The sequence below is a fragment of the Leptonychotes weddellii genome, chromosome 9 (assembly GCF_054177405.1).
Source record: "Leptonychotes weddellii isolate Sample4059 chromosome 9, ASM5417740v2, whole genome shotgun sequence".
Classification (NCBI taxonomy): Eukaryota; Metazoa; Chordata; class Mammalia; order Carnivora; family Phocidae; genus Leptonychotes; species Leptonychotes weddellii.
In genome coordinates, this window is record NC_138377.1 from 172,603 (window position 1) to 196,898 (window position 24,296).

Sequence of the window (24,296 nt, forward strand, 5' to 3'; positions counted from 1 at the left end):
CACAGTAGGGAGGGAGGAAGGCCTGGGGGTGCCCCCAGGTTTATTAGTGTTGCATCAGCACCTTAAAATAGTCCACGTGGTCACATACGTGACAGATTAGAATCTGTTCCCCAAAGAGGCTATTTACATTAATCCTGTTTTCCATTTAAAAAAAAAACCCTAGCAACACGTACATCCTAGAAACTAAACAATGCACGATGAGCTGGACGGGGTCTGCAGAGACGCAGAGCGGCCCTCCTCGGCCTGCAGGTTCAGGCCCCCCGCGGTGGCCGCCAAGCGCAGCCCTCGGGCGCGGGCTCCTGCGGGGGACACGCTCTCCCGACTCCGCCCACGGAGGCCAGGTGTGGAAGGGGGCAGGGGGCAGGCGTAGGAGCTCCGGCAGCCCTTAGAAGCAAGTGGCCCTGTCTCCTAACGAGGAATCTGCTCCAGGACAAAGGCCAGGCCCCGGAGAGGAGTCTGGTCTTCCCGTCTGGGGGCAAGGACAGGGCAGCAAGGCCGTCCTTGAGTGCCATCCCCGAGACGCAGCCATGACACTGACTCAGGACCCTGGCCAGCATGCCCTGAGGAGACAGTGACCCAGGGGACGGGCATGGGAGGAGCGAGGAAGCAGTGGGACCCCGCCCGGCCTTGCCTAGCGGTGATGGGTGGCTTGCCCTTGGAGTCCCAAGTTCCAACTGGTCACCCGGTGGGCTGAGAACCCTTGCTCTGGGGGGGCTGCTTCTGCCGGGGCCACACACCTCACCCCCACGCCACCCCCACGTGCTCACAGCTGCACGGTTCTGTCACGGATGGCTTTGGCTTCTGCATCCTCTTCCTGGGAGGGACAAAGTGCTTTTCCATGGATCCTCAGAACAGCTCCATGAGGTAGGCAGGGGAAACGTGACCAACCCTGTTGAGCCATTGGGGAAGCCGAGGCACAGGGGTGAGCGCAGCCCAGGTCTCTGAGGGAGTCACGGTGCCTGGGGCTGTGTGCATGACCTCCTGGGCCTGGGGACAGTGTGGCGGGTGGGCCCCATGGCACTTAGGAACAGGACAGACCGCAACTGGGCTCTGTAGGCCCGGGGTAAAGGTGCTCCCCTTGCATGAATGAGGACATAGCTATGAAGTGGACGGGGGGTGGGGGTGGAGGGAGGGATGGTCCCAGGAGAGGGACTGCCCGCAGCCAGAAAGGACGTGACTGCCCCCCATTTGGCCCCTTCCTCTAAAGTCAGTTCTGCGCCTAGAAAGTGAAGTCAGGAGCCTCCCCTGTACCTCCTTCCTGCTGAGTGACTTTTGGAAAGGAAACTTGAGACCCAGTGACCAAGGCCCTGAGACCCAGTGGCGGGAACCAGGGCAGGGAGGCTCAAGGTCCCAGGGCCTGCTTCTGAGGGTACAGGCCACGGGAGACGCTGGGGCTCAGCAGCCTGCACCTTGACCCCGTCCTTCCAGGCCAGGGTTCGGCTTAGGGCCCCTGGTCCCAGGAGCTGTCAGGGGAGGAGTCTGGGCCCTCATGGGGAAGGTCCTCTGCCCACAGGCACCCCCGAGGCAGGGCCATACACAAGGTCAGGCCCATGTCCTCCTGCTCCCTGACTAGCCCGGGGCCACTGCCTTGGGGGAGGAAGGAAGCCGGTAGGTCACAGCTAAGAAGAGTGGGCCATCGCTCACTCCCCCAGGGGCAGACCTGTCGGTGCCATGGGCTGTTGGTGAGGCCTGTCCTCTGGAAGAACAGGAATGGCCTGCAGCCTGCCCTGCATTTGGCACTGTGTTCTGAGCATAGCCAGTGTGGCCCCCTGGATGGGCTACCAGGATCCCAGGGCCACAGCTGCCAAAGGATGGGAACTGGTGGGCTCTTCCCACGCAAAGTGGGCTGCAGGGTTGCAGGGGGAGCAGCGGGACTGGGTTGGACTCTTGCTGCAGGTCAGGATGTCCCTTTCCTGCTGCATGGAAAGGCAGGGGGTGATGCTACCACCCAGGGTGGGACCCAAACCCAAAACCTTGCTCTAGGGAGCTTGGCCCAGAGAGGCCAGGGCTCTGTGCCTCTTCAGGGTACCCCCAGCTGCACCTACAGGTCCAGTGGTGCCTGGCTCCTGAGGCTAGGCTGCCCTGCCTGAGCTTTCACTGGCCACATGAGTGCTGTATGGGCCCAGACACCCGCCTAGCCGGCCTGGGGGCCAGGTGGGAGGAGGAGGCCGAGCGGGCTGGGGCCAGCTGTGGGGGCCACTGTGCTTGCTAAATTTGGGGCAGGGACAACCAGCAGAAGCATAGTGATGGCTCAAGAACAGCCAGAGGGAGAGTGAGGCGGGTGTTGGGGGCTGGGACGCGGGACAGCGCTGGCTGGCTCTGCCCCAGCCCCAGGGGCCACTGGGACATCGGAAGAGCACTGTCTGTTTGGCAGCTACATTATAACATGTATTTAAAAGCATTAAAAATATCTGCTACTATAAAACCTCCGCTGCCCCGCGAGGCTGGAGTTTATTGGGAACCACAAGTGGGTGGTGCTGGGGCATCTCTCGGCTGGTGGGCAGCTGGGCCCAGGCCTGGGCTGCCCGGCCGCCATGTTCTGCTCAGGGCGCCCCCAACAGGAGGCCGGCCTTCAGCCTCCAGCCACCCAGCTCTGTGTCTGGGCACACAAGCAGCCCGTGGATCTGTGAGGCCGCCCGCCTGACCCCAGCTCCCTGAGGAAGCACAGTCCTGGCTTTCAGGAAGAACAGGACGCGAGGGTGAGGACCCTTCTTGCTGGGGGGCTCGGGAGGTCCTGAGGCCAAAACACACCTTTTGTGATTCTCAGAGCTCAGCGCTGTCCACCTGGCCTCCCACCCCGCCGGCACATCTGGTTAATGAGCAGAGCAGTTAATGGGCTCCAGGGGGGGGCCCCTCCCCATGAGTTTCCGGGTTGAGAGCACGTTCATACTTAAGACTGTTTCTCTTTGTGTTTTTAAGGGTCTCTGTAGTAAACTGAAACGTTAACAGAAAAGCAGCTGGGCCCTCCCGGCGCTCGCCGTCCAGGGCTTCAGGGCAGGGCTAGCAGGTGGACTTGGAGTGTCCGAAGATGCAGATGGGGAAGTGCTTCACGTGGGAGGACCACTGGGCCGCCAGTTGGAAGAACTTGACATCGTTCCACTCCACACCATCGATGAGGACTGTGAGGACAAGACCAGCTGAGCTGCCTGCCCACCGTGCCCAGCACCCCCGGGGACCCCAGGCGCCCACGAGACACCTGCAGGTCAGTCCTCCCACTACCCACCCTCCCCTGGCTCCTGGCCAGCTTCTCCCTGATTTGGGGGACCTGCTCATCCACGGCCCCCCCCGCCCCAGCAGGGGTCTGCAAACTGGGTTCAAACACTCTCCACTTAAACCAGAAAAGCCACGGAGGAAGGCGGGGCAGTTCTTGACCACAGTGGTCATCAGACTCGAACTCATGAAGAGAAAACTGTTTGGGCTCCATATTCTGAAATAACTAGTTATAGAGTATCTTCTATAAAAGGTCTGAGATATATAAATCAATCTTAAAAGAATGGGAAGGATTGAGAAATTATTTCTCAGGATTTAAAAAGCTGTTCTATGCATACAAATGCTTTATCAAAATGGATTCGAAGCTCGAACTACGTGATACGCATTTCATAGCAGGACAAAAGTGTTTCCAGAGATGAATTTTAAAAAGCAGTCCAGCTTCCTCTGGTTTCCTTTCATATTTTAGACACCTCCCCGCGGGCTCCGCACTGAAGGAAGGACGTCTGGACAACTGGCCTCCCACGAGTGCTGGGGGCCCCCGCAGGTGCTCACCCCTCAGCATGTTCTGCTGGTGCTTGGCTGTGCAGATCAGGCGGCTGATGCCCTCGATGCACTGGCTCTTGGACTCCACATCCTTGTCCTTGGTTTTCTTGGGCAGAAACATCACTAGGAGGGAAAGGGCTGCAGGGTTCAGCCACGGCCCTCGGAGCCCTGCTGTCCTGTGCCACCCACGTTCCACTGTGACCACGGCCGCCAGCCCTCCCGCCTGCCAAGGTGGCCTCTGCTCGCTGCTTGTGGTGTGGTCAGAAGCGGCCCCCAGACCTGTGGCAAGCTCGGGGCCTGCATGGCCACCCCTCCAGTTCCCCCAGCAGTCGGCCCATCCCCCCACCTCACCCTTCTTGTTCTTCTCCTTGGTGACCACGGTCATGGACATGGTGGGCGTGGCCGCGGCCTCGCCACTGCTGGGCAGCCTGCTGACCTGGAGAGACCGGAAGGTGCACTTGAGCGTGTTTTTGGTGGCGGGCAGGTCCTTCTTCTCCACCTCTCTCTTCCTGTCTGCGGGCAGGGCTGCCGTCCAGTAATCCACCTGCAGCCCCATCAGCTCGGCGCCGACGCCCTGGCTGCAAAAAGCAGAGGGGGCCTCACTGCTCTGTCCTTGCCCGGCGGCTGGCACAGGCAGGAGGAGGTGCCGGCTGGCGCCCGTGTGGCCCATCGCCGGGGGCCGCCTGCAGCAGCCAACCCGCAGAGGGGAGCCCCAGCCCTGGAGCCTACTGCAGTCCGTCCCTGGCCTCCGGGAACAGCCCAGTCTGTGCCTGTGGGTGGGCACGGCCGCGATGCGACGTCACCCAGGAGCACCTGAGCCTGCCGCCCGTCTGCTCTCAAACCACCCCTTTGAGTCTGGAGGGCCAAGGTCAACCAGCCTCATCTGAGGTGTGGCCCCCATGGAAGTCGGGAGCAGCCCTAGGACCCTGTGGCCCATGGGGGTGTGGGTGAGTTCTGCTCACCAAAGACCCAAGGGTGGCTAGGAGGGGCTGCTGACCACCCCACCTCCTGGCTCCCACAGCTTCTACCCACATCTCAGTCTCCCGACCCCTGTTTGCATGCAGAGTCCCCCAGTCACTTACTCCGTGTGGTTTCTGTCCCTAGTGCCCCCAGGGCTGGGGGGAGGGGGACAAATCTCCTAAGCCAGCCAGAACCTGGGCCACCCCCACCCAATGGGGCACCTGGCCCCAGCAAGCCCGTGTCTTCCCAATGGCTGTTCTGAGCACCCCCTCCGGCCAGACCCTCAGCTTGCTGGCATCCCAGAGGTGCGGCCACGGCCATGGCCGTGGCCATGAGTGGTTCTCAGTGCTCTCTAACCCGAGGCCCCGCTGCATCAGGGGCACGCTCAAGTCAGGATGGGGTGGGGCGCCTGCCTCGTGCGGCCACGTTTACCTGGGGGAAGACAGGCCCCCGCTCACTGACGGGGAGGAAGGCGGGGTGGGTGAGGCCTCCTTGGCCGCGGGAGACATGGACGGTGGGGTGGATGAGAGCACGCTGGAGCCCGAGGGGGCCGCGTCATCTGAGTCACCTTTGGGAAGGAGTTGGGCAGCGCTGAGCTCCCCTCTGCCTCTGTCCCCCCGAGCAGCCATGGGGGGAGGGGAGGGGAGGGGCTGCCAGGCCTCCCACGGTGGGGCGCCCTCCCCTTCCTGGCCCCGCGGGCAGGGAGCATGGGGCTACCTGACGTGGCTGAGGACGGTTCCACTATTCCAACTTTCACCACCTGGAAGGCAATGGGACGCCGGCTGGCAGCAGCCTGGAGAGTCACCAGCCCTCCCGCCCAGGTGCTGGGCTCCAGACAGACGACGAGTGCTGTCTCCCCGAGGGCGCCTGGCTGCCATGCCCCACCCTCCCGGGAGCTCCGGGGCAGGGGCAGGGTCTCGGTTCTTCCTGTCTTTGCAGCATAGCTGAGCCCAGGGTGGCATGGGCCGTGGCTGAGTGTCCCTGTGCGGGACAGGGCTGCAGAAGCACCCTCCCGGGTCATCCTGCACACTGGGGCGGGGGCACAGGGCCCACACTGCGGCCCCTCCACAAACCCTGAGCCCACGGCTGGCCTGGTGTGAGGGACCCCTGCCCAGCTAGGGCCTGCACCAGGCGCCACATGGGCTGACCGGTGTGGGAGCCACGGAAGAGTAAATGAAGTGACAACTTATGTCTCAGTCACATGGGTGCTTCCAGTGTCCACAGGGTGTTTGGAGCTGCTGCATCCAGTGGGTCAGGACCCTCCTGTCACTACAGAAGGTTCCCCGAGACAGGCTGTCCTGGACTAACTCCGGCCCAAGAGGGCTGCTAGCTGCCCTGACGGCCAGCCAGGGTAAACGACCGCGTGGACGTCCTGCTCTGCCCGGTGGCCCCGTCTGCCAGACTGCCCATGGCTCTCATAGCAGATGCCGGGGCTGGAGGCCACGCAGCAAGGTTCCCGGCTATGAAAACTCACGGCAGTGGCCCCTCCAGCCAGCACGGAGCAGCTGTTAATCCTCAGCCGTGGGAAAAAAGACAAACCTCCCAATCTGCAAACCACACTCCCAGCTGGGCAGGCTGGTACGGGAGGCACCCCTTCCTGTCCTATAGCTCCTAAGGGACAGAAGCACCACTCTGCCCCATCCCAGTGGGACCTGTCCCCAGACCCTGCTGACCCTGGGCGCCCACCCACAGCCGAGTCTGACACAGCCCGTGTGCCCAGGACGTGCTGAGCGCTGAGCACCGAGCCCTCGCCTCCAGGTGAACTGTTTGCTTGCACCTGTCAGCCTCCAAGCAGAGCCGGGGGCAGTGACCACCTCTGGGCCTAGCCCTACTCAACATAGGAAGGAAACAATGAGCTTTAAGATGGGGGGGTTGATTTAAAGGAGCACTCAGCTCAAATTGGTGAAGAAGGTTCTTGAACATATCAAGTTAATGCAAAACCAGACTTTATAAAAAAAAGTTTGGCAGACTGATCATTTCCCATGCAGGTAAAGCCAGCCACACGGGAAGAATGCCTCGGGTACGGCAAGAGCCCCACCAGAGAAGTACTCACCCCTACGAAGGGAATGAACTTTTGAGAGGACTCTTCGTCAGGGCTAAGAACAAGAAACACAGACAGTTACCTCTCACTCCCCCAGACAGGCAGTAGCCAGGGCCTCATGCCGCCCATGCCATGCCCACACCCATCCCTGCAGTGCCTGGCCTGGCCCTCCGACCCTCAGCTCAGCTCCCTGCAGCTGAGGTCAAGAGGCCTGTGGGAAGCTGTGCAGGAACCAGCTTCTCCAGCCCAGGGGCCTGGTGTCCAGGCCCGACCGCCTTTCTGCTAACCCTGCAGGCCTCCGTTTCCACACAGCCCCAAGATGACAGCTTGCTGCATGTGCCCCAGGACCCCCCCATGGGACAGTCTGGGCTTCCTCCAGTGATCGGGGGTGACCAAAAGCCAGAGTGTGGAGGTTTTCTCCTGGACAGTCTAGGTAAAGTCCACACCAACCAGAGAGACAGGGCAGGGGCAATTTCCAGGCCTCTGACCTCGGGGGTTGGGTGCACACACCATGCTCTGGCAGAGTGCCACCCCAAGAGCAGCCTGAAGGGGAGACTGAGGCTTCGGGGCCGTGCTGCTGTAGGAGGCCGGCCTGCATGGGCGGCCGTGAGGTTTTGTCTGGACTGGGCACCCCATGTCTTCTAGGAGAGCCTTGCCTTCCCTGGGATTGCTGGGGCAGGCAGGCATGTCAGAGGTCCCTCCGGGGCAGGGGGGGGGGGGGTGGGGGCAGCAGCCAAGGGGACGCAAACCAGCATCTGAGTTCCGTGGGCCAGGCCAGTCCTGCAGCTCATCCCTGCAGCTGGCTCTGCAATGACTGGTCTCCACCGCGGGGCTGGGGCCTGAGTGGCTCTCCCGGTGGGGGACAGGGTGCTTGGGCACCAGGCTCCCAGGCTGCTGTAAGAGCAACTCCTGGCCTTTGGGAAAACCCACCGGGCAGGGCCAGTTCTGGGCCTCCTGGGCCTCCTGTGACCTCAGAGAAGGGGGGCGCCTCCTTGCCCCAGCTTCCCTGGCTCTCAGGCCATCCCCCCAGCCCTGCTCCTGTCGGGAAGGAGGCGGGCGCCCGGCCAGTGCTCCCCAGGGAACGCACACCGGGCGCCCAAGGCCGGTGCCAGCAGGAGGCGCTGTCCTCACCCTGCAGCACAGCACCCGCATGAGGGGACCGGGCTGGCAGGCCCCTGGGCGCCACCTGGACACAGGGACCATGGCCTCTGCCCCGGCACCGCCCATCACGCCTCCGAGGACGACCTGGCAAACGTTTCTGGATAAAAGAACCTACAGATCTGGGCCATCCCACTGAATATGGCCAAATCCCCAGCCTTTCTGACCTGAGGGGAACAGAGCTTATCCACAGATAACACAGCAGTTCGAACCCCGTGCCCAGGCCGGCTTTCACATGCGAGGTCCTCATGGGCCCCCGGCCGAGGGCGGGGGAGGCTCCAGCCCACAGGGGTCCAGGACCCTCCCCAAGAGCAGCACGCAGGGAGGCAGGCGAGGGCCTGGCGGGGCCGCGGGGGAACACCACCACACAGGGATGCTGCTGGACTCTGAGAAGCCAAGCTGAGCCCTGGCCATGCAGACGACATTCAGCACTTGAGGCGCGCCCAGCGGGACAGGGGTGACACCGGCTTGCCACTGAGGCCTCGCCACCTGAACTCTGGACGCAGAGGGAGCACGCGTGTCTCGGGCGGGGCACGGGTCAGAACTCCTAAGGCTCATACGTGTGGCTCCATGGCGGGGGCCCCTGGGCCTGTGGCTCATGAGACCACGTGGGGGGAGCACAAACGTGCCTCAGCTCAACGCTGGGAGCACAGAGCTGGGAGGGCGCTGAGGACATAGTGCCCTGGACGTCACCCCCACCCCCAGGGGACCCGAGGGAGCTGTTGGGGCCGCACACCGCAGGCGTGGTCTGAGGTCAGGCCAGGCGCTGCGTGAGGTCTAGAGCCTCCCTGCAGGTGCTCTCACGGGGGCAGGAGGAGATGGGGCCCCGAGGGCCATGTCCACCGCCTACCCTCTCCTGGGTCTCCTGACCCACAGCAGACAGAGGTGGCCTGCTGACCTCCTGGTCCCGGGCTCCAAGGGTGGCCAACACACTGGGCCTTCCTGGGGCCCCAACCCAGGGGCCGGTGTCACCACTGTGACGCAGAGGTGGGGGCAGGAGTCATGGGACGAGGGCCAGGGTCCCCTAAAGCCTGGGCTGGAGAGACGAGGGGCTGGTGCCAGGCAGCAAAGCAGGCTGCGGGTGTCCGCAGGATGGCGCCCAGGGCGGCTCGAGCAGTCACGGGGCACGCCACGGCTGGTCTTTCTTTAGCTCACAGAGGCTCGTTTAGCAGGGCCACATAGGGACGCAGACCCCTCCTCCTGGTCTGTCCAGCAAGGAGGCTGCCTCGGGCTCAGCGACCCTGGGCTGGCGGGCTTTCCCAGGAGAGAAAGAACCCAAGACCCAGGGTGGAGCGGTGCCCCGAGGGGGGCCCGGCAGGCAGGCTGCCAGGACAAGAAAAGGGAACCCCAAATGAAAGGGCAGCTCTGGGGGCGCCTCGGAGTGTGGCTCCCAACATGTAGGTTTTCAAGGGAGGAGCCACCTGCAGGTGAAAAGCCCCTCACTGCACGTGGGGGTCTCCGCGGTCTGGCCACCTGCCCAGTTGAGCCACAAAACGGCCGGGAGACCCTCTGTGCCGCTCTCTGCAGCCCCGGGCGCAGGACCCAGAGCCAGGCTGGGAGTGTGCACCATCTGGCGGGCCCCCCACCCTTTGGCCTGCACGTCCCCACGTGCAGAATCGGCAGCAATGAGTCAGGTCATCAGCTACAAGGTGGTGGGACAAAAGTCCAGACATGGCATCAGTGGCCAGTGACTCGTGGTAAGACCCCAAGCACCTGCTTCTACTGCAAGAGGTGGTGCCCAGGGCTTCAGAAACACAGATACTCACTCACGGGGGGGTCAACTTGGCCACTTCTTCGACTCAAACTCTGGACTGCAGCGGACAGAGGACAGCCTGCCCTTCGAGCTGGGTGGGGGCCGGAGAGCAAAGTCCTGGCTCGGGGCACCCACCCGCCTGCCGCTCAGTGGAGGGCCCTGCCTGACAGGTGGCAGGGTACGAGACGCCCCCCAGCTGCTCATACTGCTAAACAGCCCTAAAGACCAGCCTGGGGACACAGGGACGCAGACCCAGGGACAGCGGTACCTGAGGGTAAAGTCAAAATGAAAGTTCTTTTTCCTTTTCAGAAAGCCACCAAAAGAGAAAACACAGACATGTTATTATGTGCTCAGCACGCACGTCGCAGTGTGGCATGGCTGCCCGGCTTCCAGCTCGGGGCCCACACAGCCGCTGCAGCTCGCCGACGCGTCAGCTGAATTTCCTACCCCCACGCCGGGAGAGCCGCGGAGCGTCCCGCGGACGGGAGCCCAGACACTTCGCAGAGTCGGCCCTTTGGCCCACCCTCCCTGCACTGGCCGTCCGCCCTTGCGGGCCGGCAGCCAGACCTCCGCCCGGCCTTGGTGGTGGCCCCCCGCTCCTGCCCGCCGTCCTGCCCGGGGTCAGGGCGAGAACGTGTCTCCGGGCCCGGGAAGCCCAGGAGGTTGAGGGAGCCCAGGCCTGCGTTCCGGTGAGCAGGTCACCACTAGGACAGGGACGCATTACAGTTATTCCTTTAACCTTCATTATGGAAAATTCCAACGTACAAAATAGAGAAAGATCGACCGGTGCCTTCTAACCAACTCAGAGGAGGACCTGGGGCTGCCAGGCCCTCTCACGTCGTTCCCCCCAAGCCCAGCCTGGGTTCCGTCCCTTGGCCAACCAGGTCTGTCCCTGATGACCGTCCCAACGAGCCCCCCGGTGCTGCCCGAAGGCTCTGAGACCAGCAGCGGGCAGGGAGGCCCACGGAGGGCCGGCAACTGGGGGCGGCCCGTGTCTGGGGCGCGGAGCCGGCGCCCCCGCCCTCCCGCACACCCCGCCCTGCCCAGGGCCCAGCGAGGTACCTCTTCTGCTTGTAGGTCAGCATGGCCTCTGCGATGGGCAGCTGGTGGGCACAGTTGGCGCCTGCGATGTACTGGGTGATCCTCGACACGATGTCCGGTGTGTCCTGCACTGCACGAGAAGGCCGGGCAGGGTCCGTGGGGTGCCCCCAGGGCCGCCCAGCTCCCAGCCTGGGAGCAGTGGGAATGCTGGGGGCAGCTGAGGGCCCCCCCTGCCCTCACGGCTCCTCCGGATCCCTGGGAGCCCTCGTCCGGGACCCCGTGGCCCGCCAGCTCTGAGGCCCATGGCGGCCAGTGGGGAGCACCCGGCTGAGGCCCCACTTCTGCTCCCGGAGGCGTGGCGGCTCCTGGAGGCAGGATGCGAGGGCAGCCCCCACCCGGCCGGCTGGCCCCAGGCCTCACCGGCGCTCTGGGCCTCCAGCTTGTTGAACAGGTCTCTCCAGGCCAGGTCCTGGAAGAAGTTGTTGTAGCGGTAGTCCACGGAGCCCAGGTACCTGGCCACGGGGTGGGACCCTGCGGGCCCAGGGGAGAGGGTCAGGCTGCAGGGCCCGCTCTGTGGGCCCTCGAAGCCCCTCCCTGCTCCTGGGGGCGGGGGCGCCGCTGTGGACCACAGAGGGTGCGGGGTGCCAGGCAGCCCCCCCCAGGACCCGGCGCCTCCCAGTAACACGTCGTGCGAGCCACAGATGCGGAGCCACGTTCCACGGGGTTTGATCGTTTACAAGGACTCGCGACCACCCTGCCCTGCTTCTGACAACAGCATCGAGTTAGCCCGACGACGGGGTGCGGGGCCCCAAGGGTGCCCAGCGCAGGGGCGAGCGCTCCACGCCTGCCCCCCCGCGGGAGCCTCTCACCCAGCGGGATGATGAGAAAGCGCATGTAGCCCAGCCAGTCGGGGGTCTTGTGGGACAGCTGCTCCACGAAGAGCCGCAGGATAGCGCTAAGGTAATGCTGCGCTCCCGCCACGGCGATCTTCACGGGGGTCGGCGGCTGTGAGTTACAGTTGCAGCTGTGGCCCCGGGGGCAGGACAGAGAGGGGACAGATGCCTCAGGGAGCCGCGCTTGCTGCCAGGTCCCCCCCGCCACGGGGACCCCCCACCGCCCAGATCCGGACGGAAGGCGGGCCGTGGGGGGCCTGTGGGTGGGCACGTCTGCGGCCCACCACCGCCCCCGGACACAGCCCCAGGCGAGCCTGGGATGCAGGGACCCCGACGGACGCCCCGGGGCAGCTGGACTCACTATCTCTGTATTCTGGAGACGATGGTGCTGAAGGCCGCTTGGACGTCAGCGGCAGAGCACGTACACACCACGGGGAGCGTGTGCTTCTGCAGGACCTCCGACAGGAACTGGGGCGAGGGCGCGGAGTGAGCCTCAGCGCTCCACCCGCCTCCCGTCAGCGCCACACCCCCACGACACGCAACGCCAGGCGCGGGCTCTCCCCCCGCGGAGGGGACGCCCCCACCCCACCCCGCCCCGCTCCCACTGCAGGGAGGACCCCTGGCCCCTCCCCACCTGCCCCTGCCAGTCGGAGGTGTTGACGAGAATGATGTTTTCAGGGAGCTGGTCATCAGAGATGAGGATGTGGTTTAACTGGTCATACACGGTCTTCCTGGGGATCTGGAGACACAGGTGGGAGGGGTGCTGCAGCCCCTCACCTTCCAGCTGACCCCCACCCCCAGCAGCCACCCAGCAGTGGGCAGGAGAGGCCGGCCCTGTTCTTGCTCAAGAACTCGGCTTTGCACTGGACAGGTCACTGGGCTTAAGGCTCCGTGGGACCGTCACAGCCCGCAAGGTGGCCGGGCCGCCTCCCCCTTGAGCTGCCAGCACTGGGTCAGATCTGGGCGGCCGTGGCCTCTGCCCATGACCTGTCCTGGAGTGCGCACCTGCAGCTGGCTCCTCGTGTCCGGGCAGCGCTCATTGTCCAGACTGTTGGCCCGTTCGCTCTGCGGCCGCGCGGGCTGCCGCTCCTTCAGGGACGTGCTCCGGCCCCGGCGGCCGGCCTGCTTCCCCTCGGACCTGCCGGGGAGCAGCACAGGCTGGGGCAGGCCCACGTGCTCGCCGCCCCAGGGAAGGGGGCTGCTCAGCGGCGGGGCTGTGGTGGGTTCACGGAGGGTGGGAGGGCAGGTGGCAGGCAGTGGGGGCTCCTCTGGGGGCAAAGGGCTGACGTGGAGGCCGCGCACACACTGGGCACATGCGCTCTCCACGTGGACATAAGGCCTGATACGACACGGGAGTGCTGGAGGCACGGAACCATGGCCCCAGGAAGGGGGCTCCGCTGTCCGCCTGCAGAAGGCCCCAGCCCAGCGGGTCTCAGGGCAGGAACGCAGGTCCTGGGGGGTGTGGTAGTACGTGGCCACACATGGCCGTACAGAGGGCGCTGGGAGCTCGGCCAGGTGCCCAAGGAAGGTGAAGACAAGACGGGCTGGGGAGCACGTCCCAGGGAGGGGCTCACAGATGACCCCCAGACTGACCGAGACGGCAGTGGGGGCGGGTAAGAGACGCCGCGGGAGTGACCCCCACGGGGAAGCTGCCCAGGTCCTTGCCACCCAGACGCCCTCCTCTGTGATGCCCACCGTGAGGGGCAGGGTCCTGGCCCCACAGAGCTGCCGTGCCGGAGGCTGCCCGGGGGCTGCTGCTGTGCTTGACCACACCGGACTCTGGGCCCAGCTGGGCACACGCCTCCCGCACCAGGGCTACGCTGGTCCATAAGGTGCCAGTGAACAGTGCCAGGGGCAGGAAAACGTGAGATGGGCAGCCGGGACCACACCTCAGCCCCAGAAGGCCTGCTGGCAGCTAGCTACAAATAGGGGTGTGTGGGGTCCCACGTGGACCTCTGGGGCAGGCCCCGAAATCTCTGTGCTCCTAAGTGAGTCTCATCCAGTCACGGGGCCCTGCCCGCCACACTGGCTCATGTGGGCAATGCCTGGCCGACAGCCTCCCCAGGGCATCCTGTCACCTGGTGGAGGGGATGACGAGGGACTCCGTCTTGGTGATCCGCCCGCTGGGCGGCAGCTTCTCGGTGAACACGTCCAGAGCGGAGGTCTCCACCTCCGGGCTGTCCTCGGGCTGTGCGGGCTGCTCCCCGGGGGCGGGTGTGCTCTGAGATGCAGAGAAGGGGGCCCGATGGTAGGCACGTCCTGCGGGAGCCTCCCCTCGGGAGCCAGTCTCAGGCCCGAGGAGCCCCTGGTTTGGGTGGGGTGTAGGCTGGTTTCAGGCTGACAGCTCTCCACATGCGGCACAGATGCTTCCGCTGGGGAGCCGAGCTGACCTCCGCTTCCAACCACGGGGCTCCCGGTCCTGGCTGCCAGGGGAGACCAGCACCAAGCCTCCCCCAAGCCTCCCTAAAACCTGCCCTGCAGCCCAGGACACCTTCCTCGAGAACCCCCATGAGGGAAACAGGGGTCAACTATAGTGTTCACGGGGCCTGTGCTCAGCAAAGCAGGGGGACACCCCCTGTCCTCCCAGAACTAAGGTGATTCCGGACCCTGACTGTCCCTCGGGGTGGGGGTGAACCCAGGGGCGCCCTCATTGTGGTTCTGTGCACTGGGCCTGGGAGGTGTGAGCTCAGGACCCCACGTTGAGGCCTGCCCTGAAGGCAGTGTGTAAGTGGGCTCTGTGCTGGACCCAATGCACGTGTCCCGCGCCTGCTCACGTGGGTTGTGTCCGAGACGCTGTCGCTTGGCTGCTTGCCTCCCAGGGCTCGAGTCTTCTCAGGCACGTCGGCCTGTGTGGACAAGATGGACATCAAGATGTGTTCAATGGTGGGCACAAGGCTGGCTCACCTCCGGGCAGGGAGACCTGGGCTTGGGAGCAGCCGGGGATGACTGGCCGGGGCTTTCTTAGACCGTGGGTGTAGGGTCACCCCAAGACAGGCATGTGGCATTGGGCAGGGGATTCCAGCCACATACAAACCCAGGAGCACAGTGTAACACCGAGTGTAAGTAACACTCTGAGCGACCCAGGGAGACGGGGAGATCAGGACGGCCCACCCCTGGCCTGAGGTCCCACCAGGAGGGAGGGGCTGCCGGGCCTGGCCTGCTCACGGGACTCGGAGGCTCCTTGTGGCTCCGGACACTGTGGATGCTCCCGATTTCCGTCTGCGAGCTGGAGTGTGACAGCCCTTCGAAGTAGGGCCTGGGTGTGGGGACGGAGAGAGGTCACGCTCCAGGACCCTCCCCCCACTGAAGGGTCGGCACTGTCCTCATGGCATCTGGCAGCCATGCAGGGCTGGGAACCATGGCCCTGGGGAGGATGCTGAGCACCACGCAATCTGCCGCCCTTCTCGGCTCCTCCACCGGCTTTGACGTCCGCATAAGACCTGCCTCCCTGAAACCCACCACTCTTGGCCTTTACCCTGGGCAAGGCGGCCGGCGGCTCGGGTGGGCAGCTCCACCAGCAGAAGGCTGGGGAGCCTCAGGCCCACGGCCAGCTCGCAGCAACACAGGAACGTGCTCAAGGCTGCCACAAGGGCACCATCAGCAGGACCCGGTGACCCCAGCCCAGCAGGCCAAACACCCTGCCCCCAGCAGACAGCCGGGGTGGGGGGCGCTCAGACTCAGAGACTCAGAACACAGTTCAGGCTGAAATGGTGGGCGCGGCTCAGGCAGTCTGGTGATAGAGCCCCCCAGGGACAGGGAAAGGCAAGGGCAGGGCCAGGGCCGGAGGTGCCCAAGCCCCCCCCGGGACTGTGAGCACCAGCTGGCCCATGGCCGGCAGCCGAGGTGACCCCATGGACGACAGAAGCAGAGACCTGTTCCAGCTGAAGGTGGCAAAGCCTGAGGTGCCTCAACGGCCTTGTCAGTTCTGCTGGTGGGGGGGCCGCAGGCAAGACACAGGGGGCGCTGAGCCTGTAAGTGGACCCCCCCAAGCTGCATCTGCAGCGAAGGCCAGTGACTGACACCTAGACCAGAGCCCACGGACGCCACAGGCGTGCCCACACGGGACTGGCCACGTGGGGCGGCGGGAGGTCAGCAGCTGCACAGAAAGCCCACCCTCCCCGTGGGCATCTCTGTCCCACCGACTCATATCAAAGAGTTAAGGGGCGCCTGGGTGGTTCGGTCGGATGAGTGTTGGCTCAGGTCATGATCCCAGGGTCCCAGGATTGAGCCCCGCATCGGGCTCCCTCCTCAGCGGGGAGCCTCCGCCTCCGCCCCTGCCCCTCCCCCCATTCCCGCTCGTGCTCTCTGTCTCAGAAAAAAAAAAAAAAAAAACCACAAAAAAGCATTAAAAGCAAAGCCAGAATGCCACAGATCTTCTGGACGCTAATACGGCCCCCACTTGGCAGCCACACGCTGTTCGGTCCCGTGGGTCAAGCCTCCCCCGACCCCAAGCCCAGGGCCTCCTGCCCTCTCCTGCCCCAGCCAGGCTGGCACCCGGCTCCTGGAGGACAGGGATGCTCTGCAGTCCCCAGCTCCCCGTGTCCCCAGTGCACAGAACCCCACGGCCCCCCACCTGCTGGCTGCCTCCTGTGACAGATGCCGCGCTCGGCCCAGCCAAGACCCTGGGAAGACCGCCTTCCCCACCCAGAGCTCTCACCCCTCTACCTCTGACACCACGACCTCTTGCAGGGACGACCCCAATGCCTCCTAACTGGTCTCCTGTCTTCATGCTCCCAGTGGATTCCAGAGAGATCTTTCCAGAACGTAGCCGTGACCCTGTCACTTCCCTCCACAAACACCGCAGACCTGGGCCGCCTGCTAGGATGCACGTCCACCCCCTCCTCCCTGACCAGAGCCTGTGTCCCCAAGTGCACGATACCCTATGGCCCCTGCTGGGGCCGGGCGGCAGAGGGAGGTGGTGGGTGTGCTCACCTGAGCTTTGGTTTGGGGGTGCTGAGGACACTGTCATCGTCCTCCAGGTCCGGGCCACTGTCACTGGGGTTCTCCATGTCCAGCGTGTCATACAGAAGGTCCAGGTCCTCCTCTGCCTCAGGGACATGCTCTGCAGGGTCCTGCTCTGAATCCAGGACCTATAGGGAGGTCAGACGTGTGAGGGCTGGTCTGGGGGGGTCCCCTTGGCAGGACAGACGGCAAGAAGGCACGGAGCCACCAAGCACCCTCTCTCTGGCATGTGCTACCAGCCCAGTTCTGCCAGACGCTGGGGTGACCTCTAGGGCCTCCAGTCACCGGGTGCCGAGCACAGCACGGCCATTCTGCCCCTCGTGGCTCCTACTTCAACAGAGAAATGCACGGCAGGAGTGCAGGGCAGGGAGCCCACCTGGGACGGGTCCGCACCGCAGTCAGGGCTTGGGATGCCTCCCTCCCCAAGGCCTCTCCCCGCTCACTGTTCCCCCCAACCCTGAGCTGACTTCCATCCCCATGCATGGGCCTCCTCCAGAACGCCACAGAAATGGTCACCCTCGGCATGGGGCTCCTCCCACTCAGGCATGCCTATCAGGAGGCGTCCGCACTGCTGGCCTCCAGTGCAGTCCTCATCAGCACCCGCCTGCCCCTGAACGTGGCCTGGGTCTAGCTGGCCACCAGCGGATGGACGCTCCAGGCTTTGCTGCCAGACGAAGCTCCTGGGACTGTCTGTCCCTCAGTCCTCATGTGGACATCCTGGATCTCACGGGGTGGATACCAGGTACGGGACCACTGGGGTGACCGCTGGTTAAGCGTGAAGTTGACACCTGGAGGAACTGCCAGGCTGTCTTCTGCAGTGGCCGCCCCGTGGGGTGTTCCCGTTAGCCCTGCAGGTCCGGCTGCTCCCCCCGACGTCGGCACCCCCACACTCTATCCTGCGAGGTCACGGCTACCCTCTGTGGCCTCAGGAGGTCGCCCTGCAGCTTCTCAGGGGCTTGCTGGCTATCCAGGTCCCTCCTCAGAGAAAACCTCTAGTCTGAGTCTCTGACCAACTCTTGAACTGGACAACTGATTTCTCTCCGGATTGTCTCTTTATTTGGGGTTGTAAGGGTGCCTTCCACCTTGTGGGCACGGGTCCCTCACGGGATCTATAATTTGCAAACACTGTCTACGTGACAGTTCACCTCCCTGATGGCTGTTCGGAGCACAGAGGCGTTTACGTTTTGATGTGCTCTGACTTACCGGTTTCCCTCTGGCGGCTCGTGCGTCTGCTGTCCTGTCTAAGCCACAGGGCCCGGCCCCCGAGCACCAAGATCACTCTCCTGAGTTTCATCGTGTAAGCGCTTACGTTTAGGTCTTTGATCCGTCTGGAGTTAATTCTGTACGTGGTGTGAGGTCCTTGTGCGTGTGGACACCTGGCTGTATTACTACTTTCTGCTGAAAAGCCTACTTTCCCCCATTGAGTGGTCTTGGTACCCTTGTTGGAAACTGACCACTAATCCCTCGCGCGGTCTCGATTACTGCACCTCTTAGAGAGTTGTGCAATTAGCAAGTGTGAGTCCTTCCACCTTGTTATCTTCCAAGACTGTTGTTTACTGCGGGTTCCTTGCATTTCCGTGCAGAGTGGGGACGAGCCGGTCTGCAGACAGGGATCCTACAGAAGCCATGGACGGATCTGGGGGGACTGAGGCTGAGATGGGTCTGCTTCCAGCTCCAGCGTCTGAGGAGAGCTGCCGCCCGGCCGCAAGACCCTTCACGTGTGTGGACGAGCGGCCGTCACCCTCCGTGCAGCGACGACCACATGCGGCGGGGACACGTGGACACTTACACGCCACCTCTCCCGGGTGATCCAGGACCTGCGGGCCAACTCTCTTACGCCCACGTTAAAAGGAAAACTGAGGTATTGTTTTGTGGTTATGAAAGGTATACAAACCCATCCCAGCAAATTTGGAGAGTGGAAAACAGCTAGAGGAAGGAAGCTGCAGGTCAGAGCGTGTCGATGGGGGGCTGTGTGTGCGGCGGCAGGGTCTCGCAGAAACTAACCGAGAACGGCCCCCAAATACCCTCGACTTAGAATGACACAAAACACAAAACGCATGGTCACACCCCCAAATGACATCCAGCCTCCCCCCGGGTCTGTGACCGCAGACACGCGCTGGCGGCCTCGGCTCGGCCCTCGAGGTGCCCCGGGGGTGGGACGGTCAGTGGCAGAGCCAGGACGAGGCCCGGATGCCTCCAGAGTCCGGGTCTCACAGGACGCCATGGGCCTGGCAGTCCAGGCAGGGTCACTCACCTCATCTGACACTTTGAACCTCCGCAGCAACGCCACGACCTTCTGCTTGAAGTTCTGTTGCTGCAAGACAAGCAGGACAGAATCAGAACCCAAGGGGCCGGCTTCCCTTGGGAGGACGGGGCAGGCTCGGCGGGAGGGAGGCACGGTCCCCACGGCTCACGCAAGCCCGGCTCTCGGCAGCCAACAGCGCCAACCCCTTTGCAAGCATTTGACACCACAGCTGTGCTTGGACTTGGGACCAGACCGGGGAGGAGCCGGAGGGGGGGCGTGCGCCGTCTCTCCCTCCATGTGAGCAAGGCTGCCGGCCCTGCCCGAGGCACCAGCTCACCCCAGCGGGACTCGGGGCCGGGCACACGGGGGGCAGGCGGATGGCAAGGGCTCAGAGGGAGCCCAAGCTCCACCGTGCCCAGCGCTGCCCTGGGCCTCAGAGGCTGAGCTCTGGCCACTGAGTGAGGCAGCTGCCCCAGCCCCCCTCAAGGGGGTGACCCTAGAAAGGACTCCCACACCCCCTCCACAGGCGTCAGGCCCCTGAGCCCCGAACCAGGCTCACACAGGTGCCGCCATAAATGCCCCACCCGCTGTACCGGGACCAGGCCCAGGCCTCCCAGCGTTGCCAGAGGAGGGGGCAGAGGTTTCTGAGCTGGGCTTGTGCCCCAAGCGTTCCGGGGCCACCCACTGCGCAGCCCGGGCCTGGGGCCACGGCCCCGCACACAGGAGCGGCTTGGCCCTGGGACTGTCCGGGGCTCTGTGCCCAGTGGTGGGCGTTCTGTGACGGGCTAAGGCCTCCGCCTGGAGCTTTCCTCCTGGAGGAGAAGCGGGATGGCCAGAGCCCAGGGGCCACCGTGCCAGGTGGGCCCGACGCTGAGCAGAAACGAGGGGCTTGTCTGGGCACAGGTGGGAGGCACATAGCCTCCCCAGCTCTGCTCGTGGAGCAGCCTGAACAGGACGGCCGTTGTCCCACCTCCTCCCTGCCCTCTGGGATGAGCACGAGGACCCCGCCGGTGAAGCTTCCCGGGTCGATGACCAGCACCTCGTAACCCACCTGCCAGCACAAGGCCGTGGGGTCTCCCTGCCTTCACGCCCCACAAAGAGGCTGGGCCTCAGGAGAAGCCAGCAGAGCCAGGCCACGGGGGGGTCCCCGAGACGGCCGCCTCCCGTCCCGACGCCCAATCTGGGGCCCCAGCTCCCCAGCCCCGCCCTTCCCCAGTGTTAGTAAAACCAGTTTCCACCGACCCTGGTCATGGATGCCGTTCTTACTATCGATCGCCGCTGCTTCTTGGGTTTCCCCACATCGAAGTCCTCCTCGTCCAAGTCCTGGGGAGACAAGCACAGGGAGTGGCAGAGGGCACCCCCAGAGCACCTGTGGGCGTGCGGCAGGGCCCCGGGGCACACGCGGGGGGCCAGCTCCCAGCCTCCACCCCCCTCTCGGCGCCACCCTCATGCCAGCAGCTCAGGGGTCCCTGGCCGTCCACACCCCGAGCGTCTGGGGGCCCACGCGGCCTCACGGTCCTGCGCACGGGGCCCCGGCTTACCTGCCCTTGTACGGCATCGTCACTGGCCTCCTGCTCAGAGGAGAAGCTCTCATACTCCTCCTCGGAGTAGTTATCTATGGAATGAGCAAACGGAAGGGGGAGCACCTCGAGGTTCCGACCGGTGTCCTGGGCGATGAGGCGGCGGCCAGGGGACGGGCCCCTGGACCCATGGGGAGCCATGCACAGCCCCCACAGGCAGACTTCGGGGAGGGGGCAGGCCCGTGCTTCCCGCTCCCACGGTGGCCCCTACGGACCTCAGGCGCTTCAGCCTGGATCGCGTGCCCAACTGGGTCCCCTACGTGCCCTCCCGCACCTCCGGGGGACAGCGGCCGCCATCGCGAGGGTGCTGACAGCCACGCCAGGACCTGTGCCCAGACCCAGGAAGGCACCGCCATCAGGCCCATGACCTCTTGCCTGCCGCCGAGCTCGCGCGCCTGCAGCCCAGGCTCCCAGAGTGCCCAATGTCGCCGGTGCAGCGAGCTCACCCAGCCCCAGGGAAACCCGCAAACCCTCGTGGTCCCTCCCCAGCTTCCCAGACCTGCGGGAAGGGGGCCAGGAGGCAGCCAAGCGGAGCCCCTGCAGCTGTACTCACCTGCGGACTTGGCCTTGGGCCCCGCCTGCATGGCGCTGTCCTCGTGGTCGATGGGCTGGCTGGACAGGGAGAAGATCCAGATCTCGGCCACCTTGACCGACGCCTCCTTGATGCTGCTGCAGAGGCTCAGCACCTGGCCGCCCTCGGAGGGGTGTTGCATCACCTGGGGGCAGGGCTCAGCTCTAGAAGGGGCCCAGGCGCAGGGCCAGCACCCAGCAGCACCCCTCCTGGGTGCACGGGAGCAGGGCCACGGGGCAGGCAGGAGACGCGCCCACGGGGCCGGAGGACACTGGTCAAGACTCTGGGGGCCGGCGCCAGGCTCAGCCACTGGGGACTGAAGGCTGTCGAGGAGGGGAGGGTCTGAGCCCGCCTGTCCAGGGGCTGCAGCGCGGAGCAGACTGTGTGTGAGGCTATGGCTCGGGGCCACCAAGCCCCGGGATCTGCGTCCAGGGACCCATGTCCGTGGGGGACCAAGGAGGACCGGCCGCCTGCACAGGCTGGGGGTCTTGTGTGGCAGAGCCGACACCCAGCAGGCCGGTGAGTCCTTGGAGCCATTCGGGTCGTGAGAGATTTCAAGCAGACCAGGGACAGGGACACACGCCCCTTCGCGCCCCCTCGCACCCCCTCGCACCCTGGCTGGTGACAACTCCGAGGACGCCCCTGCAGGCCGGAGCCTCTGCATCCTACAAGCTGCCTTTGGGGTCATTTGACCAAATCCAAATTTTGGGATTTCATGGACCCGATTATTTTTAATCTGGGGAGCCTGATTTGGGGTGCCAGCCCTTGAGTAGAGTACGAAAATGAAATTTTTGAGAAAGGTAACATCCGCGACTGCTACCATCTCAGAGACCAAATTAGGAAGGCTCCGCGCACGGGCAGAGCTGGACAGGCAGGTGCACGGTCTTCCTCCTCACGCCCTCCACACCTGTGCCACCGGCCTGAAGGGCGCTTGTTGGGAGTGTCAGGCAGGTAGGGTCTGAGGGGAAGCAGGAGGCCTGCAGGCTTGACCAGGTGCCATGGGCATGGGAGTCCTGGGCCAGAGGAGCAGGGCTGAGGGGTGTGGGGGCAGCCCTGCCCTGCCCCAGGTGGGCACCAACACAGCTCCGCGTTCCTGAGCATCACAGTGCCTGGACAGCCCTGAGCGCGACCCCGTGACGGGGACGGCCCCGAAGCACAAAGGACACGAGGGGCCTCGGCTGCCAACCACAGCTCGGGACGGCAGGTCCTCCGAGACACGGTGGTGCCGGCTGGTCAGTTCCGTTTGCATGAAGGTCCCCTCCTCGCCTCACCAGGGAACTTCCTTACGCTCACAGCCCGCGCCCCCACCCCACAGCAAGCACGTGCCGCCCGCCTAGGCAGCCCACGGGCCAGGGCCAGCGCCCACGGAAGGGGACGCGGGTGTCCCAGGAGGACGCGCTCCCTGGGGGGCACGGGACAGACCCACGCTGGGCAGAACCCACAGGCCGTCAGATGAGGCCCGATGGGGGCCTCTGGCTGAGCGGGGATGCGCTCACCTCGGCCATGTTGATGGAGCCCGCCGCCAGCGTTTTGTAGCCCAAGATCGTTCGGTTTTTGTAGCGCTTTCTCCGCTGCAGCATGATCTGCAGCTTGTTGCCTTCTCTCTTCAGGAAGTGAGGGTACTGCAGAGAAGGGGTCACGGCTGCCGTCTGTCCCCGTGGCCACACCAGCGCAGCACCGACGAGCCCGGAGGCTCGCTCCTCGCCAGGCTGCCGGGGGCCTCCGTCGGGGACACGGGAAAAGCCACTGCCGGCAGACGTGAGCAGCTGGCCAGGGCCTCTGGGTCATCAGCGGGGTCAGCCAGCGACCCTGCCCACGACGCGGACGGCAGGGGCGTGACCCCGAGGTGGCGCTGGTCCAGTGGCCCATCAGAGCACCACGGGGGCTTCTGCGAGAGCAGGGCTCGTGTGCACCAACAGAGGCTCGCAAATGCGTCCCTTAACCTCACAGAATCCGCACGCCTGTGCCCGGCTGGCCAGCGCTTAAAGACCGCGAACTGCACGTCTTGGAAGCCGTGCTCCGATAAAGCGGATCCCGCAAAAGAAAACTTCCACGCAGACCCCAGAAGCCCCCGCAGGGGATGCCAGAGCTGGGGTCACGTGCCCCCGCCCCGGGCACAGCCAGGCCGGGGCGGGGAGAAGTGGTGGGGCAGGAGGTGGGGTCCTCACGGGGAGACGAGATTTGAACCGGTGTGCGATGGGCCGACGCTAAGCCCAGTGTGTTACGCACGTCTGCGAATCTACACAGCACCCACCTTAAACAACTGTGCGAAGAGGAACGGAGGCAGGATGAGCGCCCTGCGGGTGGGTTGGGGCCAGCCTGCTCCCACCCACAGACCTGGGCTCTGGAGGGTCCGTGGGGAGGAGGTTCTGTTTCATGCTGTGGGGCAAGCAAGGGGCACCTAACATACTTCAAAGGGGTCAGAACTTACAAAACTGAGGTCCCCTGTTCCTCCCCATCTTCTCTGAACACTGGAGCCAAATGGCCTTTTTTTCTCAGGTTTGTTTGTTTATTTACTTATTTAAGTAATCTCTACACCCCATGTGGGGCTCGAACTCACCACCCCGAGATCAAGAGTCACATGCTTTCCCGACTGAGCCAGCCCGGCATCCCCAAAATGACTTTCTGAGAGTGAGCTTGGGCCTCACTACATTCTTTAGCACAGGACCGGGAGGGAAAATGCGAACTAATAAAGCACGCATGTCTTCTAACATTTAGGAGGACAGCACACTGAGGGAGAACATCCCTGCAAGGTGGGCCGCTGCCCCCTGCCCACGTGCCAGGCCCACCTGCAGAGAGAAGGTCAGCGCCAGGTCGGTCTCCACTTGTCCGCTGGGGGGCAGCACAATCTCATGGGACCGCAGGATCCGTTTGGAGCCCTGGGACAGAACAAAACGGCTGCTCATTCACAAGGGGGCATCTCACAGTGAAACCCACTGCCCTCAAACTCTCACGGTGAAGAGCCACAGACCAGGCAGTGGGAGGCATAAGCTCATGGGATTCCCAAACGCACCCTTGGGGAGATTTGTCAAGAGCCTTAGAAATGTCCCCATCCTGTCACCCTCTAGTTCTCCCCTAGATGATCCAGATTACTCACTGCCACATTTAAAGTAACTACCAAAAATGCAGCAGTGGGGTGTGGGGGTCACGGGACAATGCCAGGGTGTGGGGGGTCACAGGACAATGCTTGGGGTCACAGGGCAATGCTGGGGTGCAGAGGGGTCACGGGACAATGCCGGGGTGCGGGGAGGGTCACGGGACAATGCTTGGGGTCACAGGGCAATGCTGGGGTGCATGGGGGTCACGGGACAATGCCGGGGTGCGGGGGGTCACGGGACA

At 64.3% G+C, this 24,296-nt stretch overlaps 1 protein-coding gene across 7 annotated transcripts; it reads right to left on the minus strand.

Annotated features, from left to right (window-relative positions):
- Positions 1 to 9: 9 nt before the first annotated feature.
- On the minus strand, positions 10 to 23,878 carry PACS2 (phosphofurin acidic cluster sorting protein 2). 7 transcript variants are annotated; one of them, XM_081829786.1, is made up of 23 exons: positions 23,747 to 23,878; positions 22,454 to 22,579; positions 20,940 to 21,102; positions 20,348 to 20,421; positions 20,073 to 20,129; positions 18,816 to 18,875; positions 16,532 to 16,689; positions 14,765 to 14,855; positions 14,374 to 14,445; positions 13,678 to 13,904; positions 12,605 to 12,737; positions 12,234 to 12,338; positions 11,961 to 12,067; positions 11,576 to 11,730; positions 11,127 to 11,237; positions 10,728 to 10,836; positions 9,934 to 9,966; positions 6,767 to 6,809; positions 5,431 to 5,473; positions 5,146 to 5,281; positions 4,105 to 4,331; positions 3,763 to 3,876; positions 10 to 3,119 (listed from the first exon to the last, which is right to left on the minus strand). In XM_081829786.1, exons 1-23 carry the CDS (start codon positions 23,861 to 23,863, stop codon positions 3,001 to 3,003), a joined length of 2,580 nt encoding a protein of 859 aa, XP_081685912.1. In that variant the 5' UTR covers positions 23,864 to 23,878; the 3' UTR covers positions 10 to 3,000. The 7 variants fall into 7 exon arrangements, with proteins under 7 accessions (XP_081685912.1, XP_081685914.1, XP_081685911.1 ...); XM_081829788.1 differs by having other exon boundaries at positions 13,678 to 13,820; positions 20,049 to 20,129; XM_081829785.1 differs by having other exon boundaries at positions 20,049 to 20,129.
- Between the last annotated feature and the right edge of the window lie 418 nt (positions 23,879 to 24,296).